The 16,721-nt window shown below is 38.3% G+C and overlaps 4 protein-coding genes across 6 annotated transcripts in view; all 4 read right to left on the bottom strand.

Moving 5' to 3' along the window:
- Window positions 1-1,933: 1,933 nt before the first annotated feature.
- On the bottom strand, window positions 1,934-5,232 carry LOC107224597 (odorant receptor 43a-like). 3 transcript variants are annotated; one of them, XM_015664706.2, is made up of 8 exons: window positions 5,073-5,232; window positions 4,785-4,992; window positions 3,876-4,453; window positions 3,316-3,415; window positions 3,163-3,255; window positions 2,924-3,079; window positions 2,657-2,828; window positions 1,934-2,469 (listed from the first exon to the last, which is right to left on the bottom strand). In XM_015664706.2, the coding sequence occupies exons 2-7, from the start codon at window positions 4,983-4,985 to the stop codon at window positions 2,781-2,783; spliced, it is 1,176 nt and encodes a 391-aa protein (XP_015520192.2). In that variant the 5' UTR covers window positions 4,986-4,992; window positions 5,073-5,232; the 3' UTR covers window positions 1,934-2,469; window positions 2,657-2,780. The 3 variants fall into 3 exon arrangements, with proteins under 3 accessions (XP_015520192.2, XP_046599292.1, XP_046599293.1); XM_046743336.1 differs by having other exon boundaries at window positions 4,785-5,232; XM_046743337.1 differs by having other exon boundaries at window positions 1,934-2,466; window positions 4,785-5,232.
- Window positions 5,233-8,216: 2,984 nt separating this feature from the next.
- Window positions 8,217-13,880, bottom strand: LOC107224601 (ADP-ribose glycohydrolase ARH3). Its single transcript, XM_015664712.2, has 6 exons — window positions 13,709-13,880; window positions 13,394-13,551; window positions 12,723-12,941; window positions 12,480-12,592; window positions 12,060-12,288; window positions 8,217-9,213 (listed from the first exon to the last, which is right to left on the bottom strand). Exons 1-6 carry the CDS (start codon window positions 13,878-13,880, stop codon window positions 9,049-9,051), a joined length of 1,056 nt encoding a protein of 351 aa, XP_015520198.2. The 3' UTR covers window positions 8,217-9,048.
- Window positions 10,239-11,915, bottom strand: LOC124295194. Its single transcript, XM_046744230.1, has 2 exons — window positions 11,113-11,915; window positions 10,239-10,958 (listed from the first exon to the last, which is right to left on the bottom strand). The coding sequence occupies exons 1-2, from the start codon at window positions 11,497-11,499 to the stop codon at window positions 10,371-10,373; spliced, it is 975 nt and encodes a 324-aa protein (XP_046600186.1). The 5' UTR covers window positions 11,500-11,915; the 3' UTR covers window positions 10,239-10,370.
- The window catches only part of LOC107224608 (dynein regulatory complex subunit 5-like), a 64,547-nt gene continuing 61,610 nt past the window's right edge, over window positions 13,785-16,721 (bottom strand). Inside the window, exon 13 of the mRNA XM_046744227.1 lies at window positions 13,785-13,916. Coding sequence (XP_046600183.1) covers window positions 13,853-13,916 — 64 coding nt within the window. The 3' untranslated portion in view covers window positions 13,785-13,852. The remainder of the gene's footprint in view (window positions 13,917-16,721) is intronic.

Below are 16,721 nucleotides of genomic sequence, written 5' to 3'. Positions count from 1 at the left end.
TTAATGTTCAATCGTTATCAAATCGTTAGAGTATGTAACTGTGATCCCTGCTCAGAAAGAATGATCAAGTTGATGAATGAATACTCCCCCTAGACACATTCATTTCCTTGATCACTTGCATCATACGATCAGTGTTCACGAACTTGGAATTATGCCTCGTCAATAATAACAACGCTTACGCATATTTCTGTAACTATAGTGTACACAATATACATCTCTTAGAAGAAAACTTTATCACGCCAACGAATAGATGTACAGAGATCGAAAAGTACAACTTTTTAAGTGTGCACTTGCAATGCTTAACCGTAATAAGAAAATGCACCTGATTTCTTGGCGTTGGAAAGGCCGAGACAGCGACTGCTGTGTCATTGTTGCTTATGCAGCAAAGATACTCCATACTTGACAATGCCACTCGTTTGCAATGGTATATCAAATACTTTGTTTCCAGTGAATGTTTCGGTACAACAGAATTGATTGAGTGTACGCGAATGCCGAATACACGGATTTGGGTTGGAAATGGGACAAACCTCCGCGAAAAGTTTACTGACATACTTGGAAGTTCATTGTTTGTGACACGCAATGGGCTGTCGTGATTCGAAAAGCTTGAAAGTATTCGCGACTTTTTTCGTGACTATGGTCAGGAAACAACTTGTATCAGAGCAGCGACAGGTTTTTGTTATAAACTCACCCGAAAAATGTTAGGCAGCTATGCATACAGAAATTCAGAAGTTTCCTTGCTTTAATTCTCACCGCCATTTTCAATGGTTCTTCATTATTATAAATATGATATTTATTGTAATACAACACTATTCTGCAAAACTTTCATAACTGTTAAATTCTAAAACTCAATAATTAGCGATTCAAGACAAGTAATTGACACTACGGATAAGCAGACTTTTCTAAATCTTTTTCCGAACTTGTACGGACGAATGAAATTCTCCGATTACGCCGGATCAGCCAGGATATCTTCGAAGAAACTCTTTTCGTAAGGCGGATGAATTTCCCAAAAACCAACCCTTGGCTTGAGCAGTGATCAAGTTTTTGAAGCTTGAAATATATAGGTATCCTTCTATGAGTATAAATTTACCCGAAACATAATTTCTATTTTTAACTCGACCGATCACGAAAACATGACTCAAAAATTGCGTGCAAATTAAAAGTTCTTTAGAAAATGTTTAAAATTTTACCATCAGCATGAAACAATGTTAAGTCATTGGAAGCCATAAGACTTACTTTGTTCAAATTCATTTCCTTTACATACTATGGCAAAAGCCTATTAAACTATGACTAATGCAATTTAAGAATTGCCATTAACGTACTGCATCAAACGCATCATTGTTGTAAAATCATCGATTATTAACAAGTTTTCGTTAAGCTCATACAAGTGTGCAAATTGAATTCGCAATGTTGATAATTCTGAAAAACAGTAAAAGTATAATAAAAGCTTAATCGACGATTCTTCCCCCTGGTCGTAATGTCGAAAGCAAAGAAGATACACGGTAATTTTTTCACATGTCGAGGGTGAGCTTTACATATAGACCCCTGGGGTTTTATCTGCTTAATCATTCAAGCATACGAACCGTTCGTCGTATTGATTGTGCGGTGAGTCTCGTGGCGTTCAAAGACACTCCAATGCACATATTGGCAGGTTTATCACGTAAACAAATGCAGGGGAGGATATTGTATGCAGCTAGACGTATCGCTTGGCACATCGTCCGTGTCTCACGGCATCGTCGCTGGAGCGATTGAAATTTCAGAAAATTTTAGTCATTTTTAAAACATCATTTCTCTATTACAGTAAGATACACGTCGAATTTCTAATCTACTAACACATGTCAACAAACCGAGTATATTTCTGCTTTAAAAGAAATTTCTCGTTTTTTTCTGTAATTATTGATAATTATTGCAAGGCTAAAATATGTCCACACTGTAATTTTTAGAGGAGTTACAGTGTGCTATTTGATACTTTTTGTCACCAACTTGACGCATCTTTATCTTCGATCGGTCATCACGCCTTCACTATCGATCTAAATACGTATTACGACCATCGATCGCCGTTGTGCAATGATTAGACAAAATCTATGCACGATGAAGCCACACAGTTGTCAAACATAGAAAAGGAATCAACTTTATTAGTATCGCTGAATTTTCTTCTCGTCTACTTATCAGACGGTTGAAAATGTTGATTGAGAAAGCCAGATCCAAAATAAGCATAGCTCTAATAACATAGCGCAATAAACGTTACTCGTTATTAGCATAAATTATGGAAAAGTGACTGGTCCCTTAAAAATTTTTTAATCGTTTATTTCCGTATATAATAAATCAATCGCAATAATATTATGAGCTTAGCGGTAATAAATTGCTCCATTTCAAACTACAGTTTCATACTCAGTCAATTTTGAACTTCCAAATTTTAATTACCATCGTAAACGTGCACAAACTTCGAGTTGGAAGTTGGATTTACATCTGCTAAAAAGAAAAAGAAAATTAATGAAGCTTAGAAAGATTGCCCAGTTTAAAAAAATTATTTTAGGAACATCTCATGACTCCTATAATCCATAACTTGATCTGTAAAGTTTTGCATCTAATTGTAAGCGTCTAAGCGCACTCAGAAATTTCTAAGTGTTTCCAATGACTCGTTAAAAATATTACTCACTGATAACTTAAGGTGCTGCATTACAATTGCTCGTCATTTTACTTATGATACGCGCGAGTTACTCGTTGCAATACTGAATCGATATCCACGATGCGACGTTTCATTGCAGCATACCGTACCAGATTTAGAAGCTAAGCAAAATCATGCAGCAGGATATACCGCTGGATAAAATCTGAAATCAATTTCAATGGCACTGTAGGACGTATCGATGAAAATTCAAACCTTACGAGGGTTGGACAGTCGACAAAGTGCCGCGGTGTTACTTACAGAGGAAAAAGTCTCCAATGACAATGCGACGAATTTTCCAGCGGTGAGTTTAACGGAACGTTGAGATCGCACCAGCATTATCGCAACAAGGGATTTCTCAATAGGTGAAAAGCTGTACCATGGAACTCCATAAACTGCGTGTGCCACCTTGGCGCTCTTAACAGTATGGCGGATGGTATTGAAGAACAAATGGCTTTTGAATCTTCTACCAATAATGGGTTGAGCTTACGCGTACTTACTTCGAAAGAGAGATTATCCGCTGGCCAACATGAGAAGTAAAGTCCAATGATTGAAACTATAAGTGGTCCTGAGAACCGGTACGATTTCAGATTCTGCAACGATTATGTATCCTTGAAAAAGCTCCGATTGCTCAAATTTCAAATCAATTTTACCTTCGCCAATCTTGCGCCTGATATTGCCATTGTATACATCCCGCCAACGATTTGCACCAAGTTTATGCAATTGACTATTTCTTCTAACTCGGCGCAGAAACTGCGGACATTCAAAGCTCTTTTAAGTCCCTCGTATCAAGGAAAAGAAAACAATGGATTGTCAAGATGGAATATTTTTTTGTCTGCTCAACTTTATTTGCTCAACCCTTGGCCAATAAGGTATCAATAAGTAAGTGTACCAATTATTGACCTTTTTGGGTGTTAATGACGAAAAAATAAATTTCCAGTGTCTGACCCTCTAGCAATTGGTTTTAGTAATCGAGAAATTCACAATTTGAGCCGTCAATTTATAATTTTGGAAAATAAAAGGGTCAACAAGTGGTACACTTACCTTACAATTTTTTTTTAATATCGTAAGATATCCTTCGAAGTTTTTTTTACGCAGTTGTGTCAGCGGGGAATTTCGACAACAGTATACGTCAATACGATGTTGAAAATACTAGCTGGGAGAATCGTGAATATTTATAACAAGATGAAAGAACGAAAAAATATATACTTACTTCATTACGACCTGATGACGGTGAATGCATTTTCTCAACTCTATCTCAACACTGCCGTCGGTTCTTCGTCTCGGCTCAATTAATTCCTTCTTCGAAATGTCCTGAAGCCAGCTCTGGATGAGCGCAAGTTGACCGCAGAGATTTAGAACCAAAAGCGTCACAGCCATGTCTGATGCAGCTACGAACATCATTCCAAGGTATCCGCTGATGATCTGAAGTGCGTATTTGATCTCGTACTGCGGGCTTGGCGTGACACTTTCTTCAAATCCGAAGGGGTAGTGGCTGATCGTTGAATTCGGGGCTAACGATAGCTGTTTCACTACCGAAGTCAAGATGAACAGGGTCGACGAAACCTGTGTAGCCCAGAAGTAAATAGTGCAGAAAAATCTCGCCCGTTCAGCCCAGGTCAAAATTAATTCGTCGTATTCCGTAACAGACTCGTCCCACAACTTTTTGGCAATGGTAAACAGTCGGATGATCTTGCGGCGATGAATGGATATGAGAATTGATCTCAATTGTCCGCCTGAAACGGTGATCACGACTATCACGGCTTCGAGCAATTCGTCCATGTTGTCACTCTGCGTCAGGGTAAAGGATTCTTATGGTTCAGATTCGTAACTCTTTGAATTCTCATTCTTTTCGCAAACAGATTCATTGGTAGTGGAAATACCGATCAACGTTAGATCTTTCAAGATTCTATATTTCGTGATGCTGTATCTGGATGAGATTGTAGATCGCTATTCAACGAGATCTGGGTTACTAACGATTTATAGTTGATTTTGTTATTTCCAAAACCATGTTCATTTTCAACATACCTTGGTCCATTATTTTGTGATTTAATTTTTCTCCAACGAAAGATTATTTTGTTTCGATAGAAAAGCTGAACTGAATTACCTGTTTTTTGCTCACCTTAAAGAGAATGTAATTCAGTGGTTGTATCAGTACATATGAGCCATACATCAGTGGAGAGGCTACAAGAATTTCGGAGAGAATTGATTTCCACCAAGATGAGGGTTCGCCGATGGGAAGAATGCCTGCGACTTGAAGAATCAATTTTGCTGCCCAAAAATAATCCCAAAAAGATGGCCGCATTTTATAGTCCATGGGCATCTCGAGACTTTCACAAAAAAAAAATGCTTTCGAGTTATATGGCGAACTGCTGTAAAACAATTGTAATAATATCAAGAAAATACGTACTATCCAGAAGCGAAATTTTTGTACGATCGTGATAAACTTTACGAGAGACTCCAAGTTACTTCTGAGACATGCAGGGCTGAACTGAATTCTGCAATCTGTTTATGCACGAAACCTCGAGGAACTTTCGTGTTTCCTTCGGCAGGCATACTTGCAAAAGATGCATTATCCCCTCCGTGCCGCTAAATCGGACCGTCACACTTGCAGAATTGCGAATTTTGGTCGAAACTTCTGCTGATTCCTTCTGCCTTCTGGCCCGCGTGAAATTCCCAACTCTACGAGTAGAAATAGGGTGATGATTGTAGTTATGACATGCGTATACATTATAGATCTAACTGATTGAAATGTACAATAATGGTTCCTCTCATGTTAACCAACAGGTAGAGCAAGATTGCGAACATAAAAGGTTTGTTGATGCAGTATAAAGGAATTTGAAGAATACTACATTTTCTTTTTCACTAGTAAAATATTTTTTTTTTATCCATGCCTGCATTAATATTTATTTCGCTGACCCATTCAAGCCTTTTCTTTGCCTCGTGTACAATGACGTAGATGCATGCCATTATGTAATGAAAAATGAAATGTTCAGAGATCTTTTTGCGACGTGTCTTAACTGTTTCAGATCCTGATTTCATTTAACTGGCGATGTCTGCATCTCGATGACAGTAATTTTAACGATTACCTTTCCATTCGACGTACGAAGAGGGTGGATAAAACGAAAGCGTCAAATTTCAGCTATCGGAATGGTTTCATTACCTTTATCGCAATTTAATCCTACACTAGACAAAATGAAAACAATTCCTTGACAAATTACGACTCCCGGATTAATTTTCAGTAAAAATTCAAAGATAATTCAGAGTGTTTAACATTGAAAATCGTTTAGATTAATGAAGAAATCTTAAGTTTCAAAATTCTTTATAAAATTCGTAACTTCAGACACAATTTTTACAATTTTCTGTACAGTAAGTCGCTGATTTATCTTTTTCATTTATTCTACAAAGTGTATTTCCGAAAGTTCAGATTTCTTTGACGAATTAAGTCTTCAGAATATTTTTTCCAGCAGAGAATGGTTTGATTTGTGACATGGATACGGTTTCTAAAATAAGATCTCGTCGTCTTTACATCTCAGGTATTGCATGCTATCAGTTTACGTGCAGATTAGCAAAATTGCGATTTCAAGCTCTCACTACCGAAGCGATCGTTCGAAGACTGTAAATAAGTTTGGGAACAATTCGCAGTACCTAACTGATTAAATGTTCGATGCTTTCCTCGAATGCAGCAACAACACGCGGACTTTTGATGCATTTCAGATTTATGCAATTACAATTAATTGCTCGCTACTGCATGAATAAGTACGAAGGCAGCTCCGCGAAGCAGAGAGGGGAGAATTCATAATGTCATTCTCTGATTGGCCAGTGCTTACTATTGGCTCAGGCAAGCGCAACATATGCGCGAATCTCTCAAAGGTGGGAGTTCATCGCGCAAATAAAAGTCAATCGTGGAACACTGTGCAGCTGCAAAATGGCGAGAAGCAATTTGCGGCCCCGGTTTATTCCACATCACGGATTACTGCCATTGCATTTTCCTACAGAATGAACCAACGACCGTTTCTCAGTTTATCGTTCGTTGTTTCAAAAGATAATTACTATTCGAGTAGACTGAGAGAAATTTTTAGATCCGGTTACCACTCAGTCATTAACTATTTTCATTTTTTATCACAATAGAAAAATATAGTTCTAGGTAGAAAATGAAAATTAGTTTTCTAGCTGTTACCGGAAAGTCTAGTATCCGTTACTATTCTTTCTCATCACGATCAATGTTACTAGATTTTCTTGCAACTGTTGCGAAAATTCAATGCTTGTGCAACAATAAATTGATGTTAAAGCCTTGTTTAACTAAAAAAGTAGAGTAAACCGAACAAACTAATTTTGCGTTGCGATTACCAAACAAGGATCGACGATAGCGCGAAATGATTACATGTACCTCGTTTTTCGTAATCCCAACAATATTAAAACAGTTTTTTTTTCATCGATATCTGTTTTACTGAATTTTTCTAGTTACCGTAACAAATCAAATTTTTTTCAGTGTACCTATACAGTGTACAGTCACAGTCAATTAATCGGCGACGGTCTGCCTGGAAATAATTTATCCAAAATATACACGTGCCGCATGTGATTATAAATTTTCAGAAACTTCCGATATACTTGTATAGTTCAATTAGGGAAATAGCGCGGCTGTGGAAAAAAAAAATATTGACAACATCCAGTCAACTATGCGCGATGTTTCCGTAGCGTAGAATCCGCAGGATTGTAACTGCAGTGTAAATTCTAAATTCCAGTGGGAGCTGATGTATAATTGAATTGAATAATTGCACTTACCCAAAACTTAATCAATGACGGTGCCATAAATTTTGGGTAACTTTGCAGAAGAAAAATGATATTTGTTGATAAATATCGTCGAGGGTAATAAATTGTAATTTTTGTTGCGAATATAATTCCTTCTTACGGTGCGATATAGCCATAACGAAAGTTTTTATATTGCTTCACAGTTTCGCGTGATATTCATATTGAACGGGCATAAGATACGAGTCTATTATTGTTCCTGAAAATAAAAGTACACAGAGTAACTGCGGCGAAGCGTTTCACCCTGTAGTGGTATAATATCGAAAACAAAAGAAGAAAGAAGAGATAGGTTTTTTGCAGGAAAGACTAGGGACTATCTTTAGATCGATCGCTGAGGTTTTACTCTATTATTTAAGACTACTACATAGAGTCGTTGGTCATATTGATTACGGATACGCGATGTGTCTTCTCGTGTAAAATAAAGACGCTCTGCAGCTTGTTCATGAATTCAATTTTCAGAAACAATGTAATTGAACGAAAAACTGCGTAAACACACCAAATTGCGTAAGCGAGACAAATATTGCCTGGAACATGCCTATAAAATCCGGGTTGCAAGAGTTCGCGATGCGTAAGAAGGCGGTTTTTGATTTCACTTCTAAGGCAATTAGAAACGGCTGGAATATATCAAAGCGTATAAAGAGTCGTCCAGAAATTACGTTGCCAGTTGGGGATGGAGGTCGACCGAAGTAACGTGACCTTTCAAAAATGCGCAATTTGTATTTTAGCGACCTTGTTTTATTGTCAATGTTCTTTGAATATGAAAATATTACTTTCACCAAGACGACAACGTTCCTTTGGGGGATGGAGGGAGGGTTAAAAAAAGGTTCGAAACTGATAATGCAAATTTACGGACGGTTTCTAAGATTTTTTCGGTCAAACTTGAAACAAATTCACAAGCCAAACGTTCACGCAAAACTTTCGATTAATATTGATTTTATGCGTCATTTTATTTGATTATTATAAAAAATGACGCGAAGTTTCTTTGTATAAAAGTTTATACAATTCATCGTACTGTTATTTACAATTGTAATTACACACGAACAAATGTAACAATAACCTGAAAATGATATGCATTTATTTTTAACGAGAACGAGCGAGTATAGAATAATTTTTATTCAACAATAATAAATGTACAATGGGAGGAATTGTCACCGACGAATGATTAAATGGAGATTCAAAACGGATCTAGTAGATTACGTTTTTTTTATGATATCTTATGATTGTTCAAATTATGAAAGTCTATTGAATAATCTGTGGAATACCACCTTACTCGTCAGTTATAGCAAAACAAGTATAATCATCAGTCCGTAAAAATGACATAACTGATTGCGAAGTGATCCGTTACTCGCGGAGAATGAATTAAATGCGCGCTATACAAGTCGTAAAATACGGTATCTAACAAAGAAACTAGTGCATAAGAACGATATTTTTACAACCGTATCAAAATGACGTCGAAAAAATAATCAACGGTCGCGCCAATGATTTGTTGGTCTGAAGTAAAAAAAAAACCCGTTTGATTTCAATTAATATGAAACGGCAGAGTCGATTGAGCACTGTAGCATCTTGTTATTCGTTTCTCAAGCGGTGGCCAGGTGGAAGAGTTGATCAGCAAGTTCCCTGAACTTGTCAGAAGTCTCACAGTGTTTTAAAATCTCTGGACGAATCATCTCCTCCCCGTAAAAGGCGCCCGCAATAGCGCCAGCCATGCTGCCGATCGTATCCGTATCGCCGCCTAGACTGATCTGGAAACAAAAGACCGAGATCGATTTTGTACAGGAGAAACAATGCAGAAAAAAGAATAAATCTTTGAGAAATACAAAAATATTCAAATCACAAAGTGGAATTGTAGGAGCAGGAAATGGTGAAAAGCTATTCAAGTTTCAGTGAACCGAACTTGTTGCAAATTACATTTCTTTAGCTGGTTCATTATCGGCCGCTGATCCATTGAGTCGAGCTGCATTCGATTCACTGTTCTTTAATTGTGTTTCACCGAATAGATTTGGGCAATTTTTTCCTCGATACCGCAAGTTTGGCAATTTCTTCAAAAAACGGTGAAGCTTTACGACTTGACTGCAGTTTTGGGAAAGATAAAATATGACTTTGCGAACCATGTGAATTGCGCAAGACGTTGAAAAAAACAGTCGTAATATTGACGGTAAGTGATAAGAAATCTTACGCCTTTGTCGGTTTTCGCAAGTTTAATTCGAGACGAAGTAGACACTGGGCGTTTGTAGCGCGTAATTGTCGGTTCAATAACTAAAGAGGATTTTTTAGGTCTTGACTTAGATTGCTGAGAGACTATGGATCTAGCGTTATTCGGGCAAAATTGGCTTCGAGGTGCCGCTGTGTCCTCGATCTCACGACTGGAACATTGCAAGCGAGCTTGTTGACCTGTACCAGCGGTTACTGCAGCATTTCGAGATTTCATCCGTTGATGCTGTACGTGACAAGATTTGCCATCTCGAGGCGACGAGACTTTCCGACATTTACCTCTTTCGCTGATTTCTGGTCGCAGTAATCTGATGGATTGCTAAAGTAACACCAAATATGAACGACGATCCATTTCCGGTTCTCGAAATAACAACATTTTTTTTAAATATTTGTAGTAACAATAACAATACTCGATTAATAAATACTGACATACTGTTTCAGGTTTATGTAATCGATAATCCGTGATTACTTTTTTGATATGGTTTTGAGCTTGCAGAGCTGTTTCCACATTCATTTCTCTGAGTTGAGATGCGATAGTGTTAGCAAACACGTCGTGTTCATCGTACTGTGCCGAAATCGCCACATTTTTGGTTTTCGTGCACGTTGCATCGTCCGTTAATAAAGAGCCTTGCTTTTTGCAATAATAATGTTGTTGCAGTCTATTGAATAACGTGTATAATCGCGTATACTATCTACCGATTAATATCACCTTACTTTCCAAACTATTCCACTGCACTCCACACGAAGTAAGCTTTTTTTCAGGAATGCAAGTGTAATCCGCCCATGTCTCACAAACAGTCGTTGAAGAGGATTTTTCAGAGAGTAAAGAATCGCTGTACAAACTGAACTGAACACCTGACTTTGACAGGTTTGAAGCACTATTTTCCGAACAATAATCGGACAACGGGGAATCCTTGTTTCGCGCAGAATTAATCCACGACATCAGAGGCGAGCGATGTTCTACTCGCGAAGACCTGCACGTGGTTTTATCTAGCAGAGAAACGGCAGTATTGCGATGACGTGATATTGAGGTAGGCGAACATGATGGACTAAAAGTTTCGTCCTTGGATTGTGGAAGCCAATTTGTACGGAGGCATTCCTCTTCCGACACGGAGTAAGGACTTTTGTCTTTACGCACATCCTTGCTGTTTGAGCAATGCTCTTCGCTTCTCGGGTCTCCTGCGGATGGTGGACTCAAATTGTCTAAATTAAGACTTTTAAGTATGCGCTTGTAATCATTGAGACCGACGTTCCAGCCCATGCTACAAATCGCATCCTGCAAGAACACGAGTCATCGTTATTTGTAACTATTTTTTCGAAAAAAGTTTACTTTTCTCATCTTAATTCAATTACGGTCTCTTCGCACCAAAAATTTCACCTATTCTAAAGCGACACGGATCGCCAACAGCCAATGCACAGCGTGTACTAACGTGTAACTCAGCAGATTCATCGTAGTCCAAGTATCGATGAAGAAACTCGTGCATGACGGTGAACCAGGTCTGTTCCGGTTTGTGCATACATCCGGAAACTTGTCCGGTAACCGATTTTATCAGCTCGTTAAGATATAGACGCCGAGTTTCTCGAATCTTCATCATAACATCGGTGAATGTAACACGTGGCATATTCAAACTTTGGTGTATACTTCGATACGCGCGATGTCGCGCAATATTGTCTGCATAGGCAGGTATATCTTTCCTCCATAGACATGGTGAATTTTTATACAATCGAACAAGTTTGCAGATGTCGTCTTCCGACCATAGCGCTTCCTTGCGAAATTTCGGTTTCAGCAAAGAGTGAACATCATCACACCCATTCATTTCATTTTGACGACTTAGAATGCTTGGAAATTAAATTGAAATGAATTGAGATTGTAAAAATACACGGTAAATTCGGTGCATCACAGTAATTTTTTTTTTGTTCTTTTTTTTTCTTAACCCAAAATTAAAATGTCAAGACATTTTTCCTTTTTAACTGACTTTTCATCTACTGTCTTCTTCATTGTTACTTGATGTTGCTCCTATTAATATATATGGTGTATTATTTTGATTTCCTGAAATAAATGATGCCACAACATAATTCTCTTTTCATATTCTTTCAGTGCCTAACGCTTAATAACCAGACTTTTTGCCATGTGCTATGATCTTGAGGTGTAATACGTAGAGTTCAAATACCGATTTTTTTACAGTATATTGATCAGCAGCGATTTCTTGCGTCAGCAAATTTTGGCTTCCCTGTCTCTCAATAACATTCAAAAAACCGCAGTTATTGGATAATCATAGAATGTAACTAAACATGTAATACATGAACACTTATTGGATATTAAAAATAACGGGGTTATAATATTCCACAAAGGGATTCTCGACTCTGTTTCACTCACAGCATATTGAACTGTTCTTCTCAGTGGATTTTCCGTCTGTATGGCTGGTATGGGTTTCTGAGCTTTGAGAAAGCAATAAATTGCTGTAGGCACAGAATGAAGTGCCGATACATCGTTTCCCAACTGATGAACTACTTTTTCATCATGAGGCCCATCCCCGTCTTCGCAGATTAGATTCCTCAGTAACTTCAATTGAGTTTTGTAAGGAGATGGGTCAACCAAACCTAATCTGCAAGAGTTTATTTGAGAATCTCCATTTACAAGTGCCATAGTTTTGCAGAATTTATGAAACTGTATTTACAGTTATGGAAATCTTTTTCGAGTTTTGAACACGTAAATTCTAAGCATTGTATAGGGTATTAACACGTGATCGATCAGTAATTCAGTATACAATTTTCTGCTAAATCACCAGTCACTCACCCTTCTTCATCAATTTCAATTTTGTCCATTTCATTAATTAAGTTGTCAGTAAACTTGCAGGTATCCAATTCTTCTTTAGGATCTAATAAGAGGCTTTGTTGAATAGCAATCGCCTGAAAGTACATTATGAAATACAGTAGTGACATAATCAAGATTAAAAAACTATCTGTTCCTACAATAAAAAAAAAATTCTAAGCTCAACTTTGAGCAGTCATTCTAATTGTATAGATTTATTTTATCAACCTGAAGTATTGCTCCGTCGACTCCAGTTTTGTGCGTATGAGTGATATGGGACTGTTTCCTGGCTGTATCAACCATGAGCTCAGAATTCTTGTAGTAGAAAAGAGCAATTGGAGCGACTCTCATCGCGCCACCATTACCCAAGGAACCTTCGCCGTTGAACTGCTCCCTCGCAGGCCCTAGTACATCAACGAACTTGTTGTTTCGAAGTTTATGAAATACCTATACGCAAACGAAGAAAAAAAAAATTGATGCTACACGCATATTCTTGTGTAGTAAGAAACATAAATGATCCAAGTTCAATTGGACATATGGAAAGTTTGGTAAAATTTTTCGGACGTTTTTATTTATCCAAGATAGAATTCAATTTTGGCACAGGATCGCGATGGAAACAATGTAGACTGTTACAATCGATGTGATATGAACTTACGAGTCTCATCTTCCTCACTGTATAGGATATTTGCTCTTAACGATTCACTGAATGTTTCAGAACATCGCAAAACGATTTTGAAGCAACACACTCTGATTTTCCATAACGAGTGTAAAATATTATGTATTAATCATATGTCCTGACCGCCACCTACTGTCGTGCATTTTGCTTTCCCTAGGGAGATCCTGTATCGGGATCAATTTTACAAACTATTGTAATATTCCTGATTATAATTAAAACTCACCGTGGTTACACCAGCTCCATAGCCTCGGTTGGGTTCCAGGTAGTAAGACTTGACAAACTTCTTGGCCATGTGTGTCTGGTCGAATCCTGTGCACTCGATCAGAGATTCGGCAACGGCTCGAGTCATTGCAGAATCGTCAGTGAATTGAATAACAGGCGCTGCAAAATTGAGAATAACACGAAAGATGAATCAGCAAATAATTTCCACCGATATCATTAGAGTCTGACGGTCAAATCCGGAATATATTCATTTAATTCGGAGAAAGAAAGTTATCTAACAAAAGTTTGTCACATTGGGTTAGGTTGTTTTTCTAACCTTTAAAATGCGGCCCTTGCAGCTTGTCGAAAGACTTTTGAATGACCAGCTTCATACCAGCGCTAAATAGTTCGTCCCCTTCGTAAGCGGAGCCGAGGCAATCACCCATCAACGCGCCGAGCAAGGAGCCTCGAAATTTGCTTTTCAACAACAATGAATCCATTTTACCCATCGCTTTTCGTCGGCACGCGTCCTACCGCTTTGACAGCTAGCAGAAGACAAGCGGATGAATCTTTCGTATGCGTATCCCTGAATTCGCCCTCTTATAACAAGTTCGTAGAACTAATTTGCCGCGTAACTGGATGGTAAGCGTGCATTGGTTACAGACAGTAGATAATGCAGAGCGCAGTTACCATGACGAAGTATTACTGTACTGGTCGAAGCAAAACAAATCACGAACTTTAACGACCGATGTTGTTAAAACACAAATGAATATTTTAGAAACTTTGTACTCCCAAAATTGACTACAAAAAATTGTGTATCGTTTATTAGTGAATCTTCATCGCGGGGCAGAAACCGGACTTACCAGAGATGATGAACTTTGTAAAGTAAACTCACGCATGAAAGAATGTATAAAAAAAAATTAAACAGGAGTGCAGAAAAGCTTGTCAGCTGATCTGTGATCTCTTACTGGAATGATTAATTTTTATATATTCTATCAAGACTTTATTATCAAAATGCTTTATTAACGTGTCTAAAATGATGAAAAAACCTGCACTTTCGGTGCTTTCCGATCAAATTTACGTACGAGGGAGACAGAGAACAGCAAATTTTTTAATCGATCTCTGGAAGAAAAAAATTGGATATGGATCGATTTAGTTCACCTTCCTCCCATATTCTTGCGGGTTACGTTGGATTGGAGTTCAGGTGTGGATGTCGACTACACAGTACCTATACGAAAACTGAGCTACGCGCAATATTGATGTTTCTCCTCATCAATAATCATTGAAAGATGAGTCACGAATGTCAGTACCTGCGGTATCGGGTACGGTGGTTGGCTTTCAGCGGGTAATCAATTACTTGTTAACGAATATTATTATCGAAAATTATTGTCAAGTGTCCAAGTTACAGGTATGGTATCGTAAAACATTGGCGCGTATAAATAGAAATCAGGATAGTTTTCGACCAGCTTGTAAATCATCATTATTCTCGGTTGAGTACCTGCACGTACCAAAGTATGTTGTTCGTATTACATGTCGCCTCATGACGTGTTAAGTGAAATCTATCTTGTTAGTGTTACCCGAACCCCTAGATATGCGGTCTTACATTGGTTTGTTATGTTAACTGGATTTCACGCCACATGAGCGGATCTAACTTAATTTGTAGGATCCTCTTAGAAGATGATGATGAACAAGCAGGTGGATGTATATTACAGACAGTTGTCGGATGCTGGATTACTTATTATACGGTTGGAATCATCAATTAATCGACGAAACTGTGCAGCGTGAGTGGTCGTTAATCCCCTGAATCTATAATATTGGGCGGATTATAAGAACCTGTTGCCAATTAGAGAGAGGAAGAAAAAATTGAGTACCCACTTACATCAAATACCTCTACAATAAAAGGTATAGAAACTCTATCCTATATCCAAGTAGACTACCGGGATATATGTATAATTCACAGGATGTTCGACTGACGCGATGATCGATAAGCATCGCATGAATTATGTAATGCAGTTTAACTACCCAACCGCAGTGAGCCGCGATGAATGTTTCCACGAACTCGGAACGTAGTAAGAAATTAGAAATGTCTGCAGCATACAAGGGTATAGGAAATCACGCAGGTATCTATTCATAAGTAGAACATTCAGACTTTGAGAAGCTACAACCGCCATTACCGCAGCATCCACATTAGAATGTACATCATAAGCTTCATTTCGTGTCTCGACTTCAAGTTCCAGCAACGGAATTCTATATAATATTTCTATCGCTTGATCTTCGTATCTTCGGACTATAGCGGAGTTGTTAGATCGTTCTGTGACGATTCTATAACAATATTCCAGCCCGAATTTGAAATCCCCTGTACTCCTGAATATATGCATGCTTCCGTTTCTCCTCGACCCATCGCAATGTCTCATTAAATTGCTTTCTCCTATCGCCCTATCTCCCCTCGCTCGGCCCGAAGCTGACTTCTAGTGAAAAACGGTCGACAGAGCTCTCGCAATCTTCGAAATGGTTCGAAATATCTCCGCTGGCCTCGGAGTTTACACGTGTCGTGAACAAATCCCATTCACTATACTCACGTGAAACGGGAAGTGCTATGGAAATTTAAGTACGTCGCACTCTAAACGAAGAGTCTCGGCTGTAGAAGTCGCAACTGATTAGTTAGTACTGACCGGTTTTTGGACAAACCTTTGAAAATGTTGAAACATGGTAAACTGCAGCTGTGTATGATTCGAAATAATTAGTCCTCCACTAACCAACCACGGCAAAGACCGCAAATCTGGGATGAAAAGTTAAATCTGGGGGTGAAACCGGTGCGTATAAAACCAAATGTGTTAGCATTGATTGGGCGTAACAACATTTGGATTACTACAATTAGCGATCCACCATTCGTTACAAGGTAGAGCTTTCTAATGAATTTTTTACACCCCGTAACTGTGACTCGAGCCTTGAGGTTTGTACACGCCCTCTCCCAAAAACTACAGAGTCTGTATACCAGGCATCCAGCACTATTGTATAACCCGGATGCTTTCGACGCGGTGATTAATCACCGTTATGCATATAGGCTTTTAATACCCGGCGTCAATAATGATTTTTTTTATCGGATTAAATTAATTTCTCGCTGAACAGCCTGCGCAGCTCGCACTCTGAACTTATAAATTTTAATATCGGGGTGGATTTTCTAATTTTCATAACCCACTCACGCAGGTTGCAGACGACAAAGTAATCGCTAGTCGCACTTATTCAATCAAGTTCATTCAAATTCTTTTCCTTGTTTTTATTTTTTTCGTTCCCTTTCCAAATCCAAGGTACCATTTTCTCCTTATACAAAAGACGCTGGCCTTAGGGGT

This window comes from Neodiprion lecontei, chromosome 6 (assembly GCF_021901455.1).
Source record: "Neodiprion lecontei isolate iyNeoLeco1 chromosome 6, iyNeoLeco1.1, whole genome shotgun sequence".
NCBI lineage: Eukaryota > Metazoa > Arthropoda > Insecta > Hymenoptera > Diprionidae > Neodiprion > Neodiprion lecontei.
The sequence above is the reverse complement of the archived record's forward strand: the minus strand, read 5'-3'. Positions and strand labels throughout refer to the sequence as shown.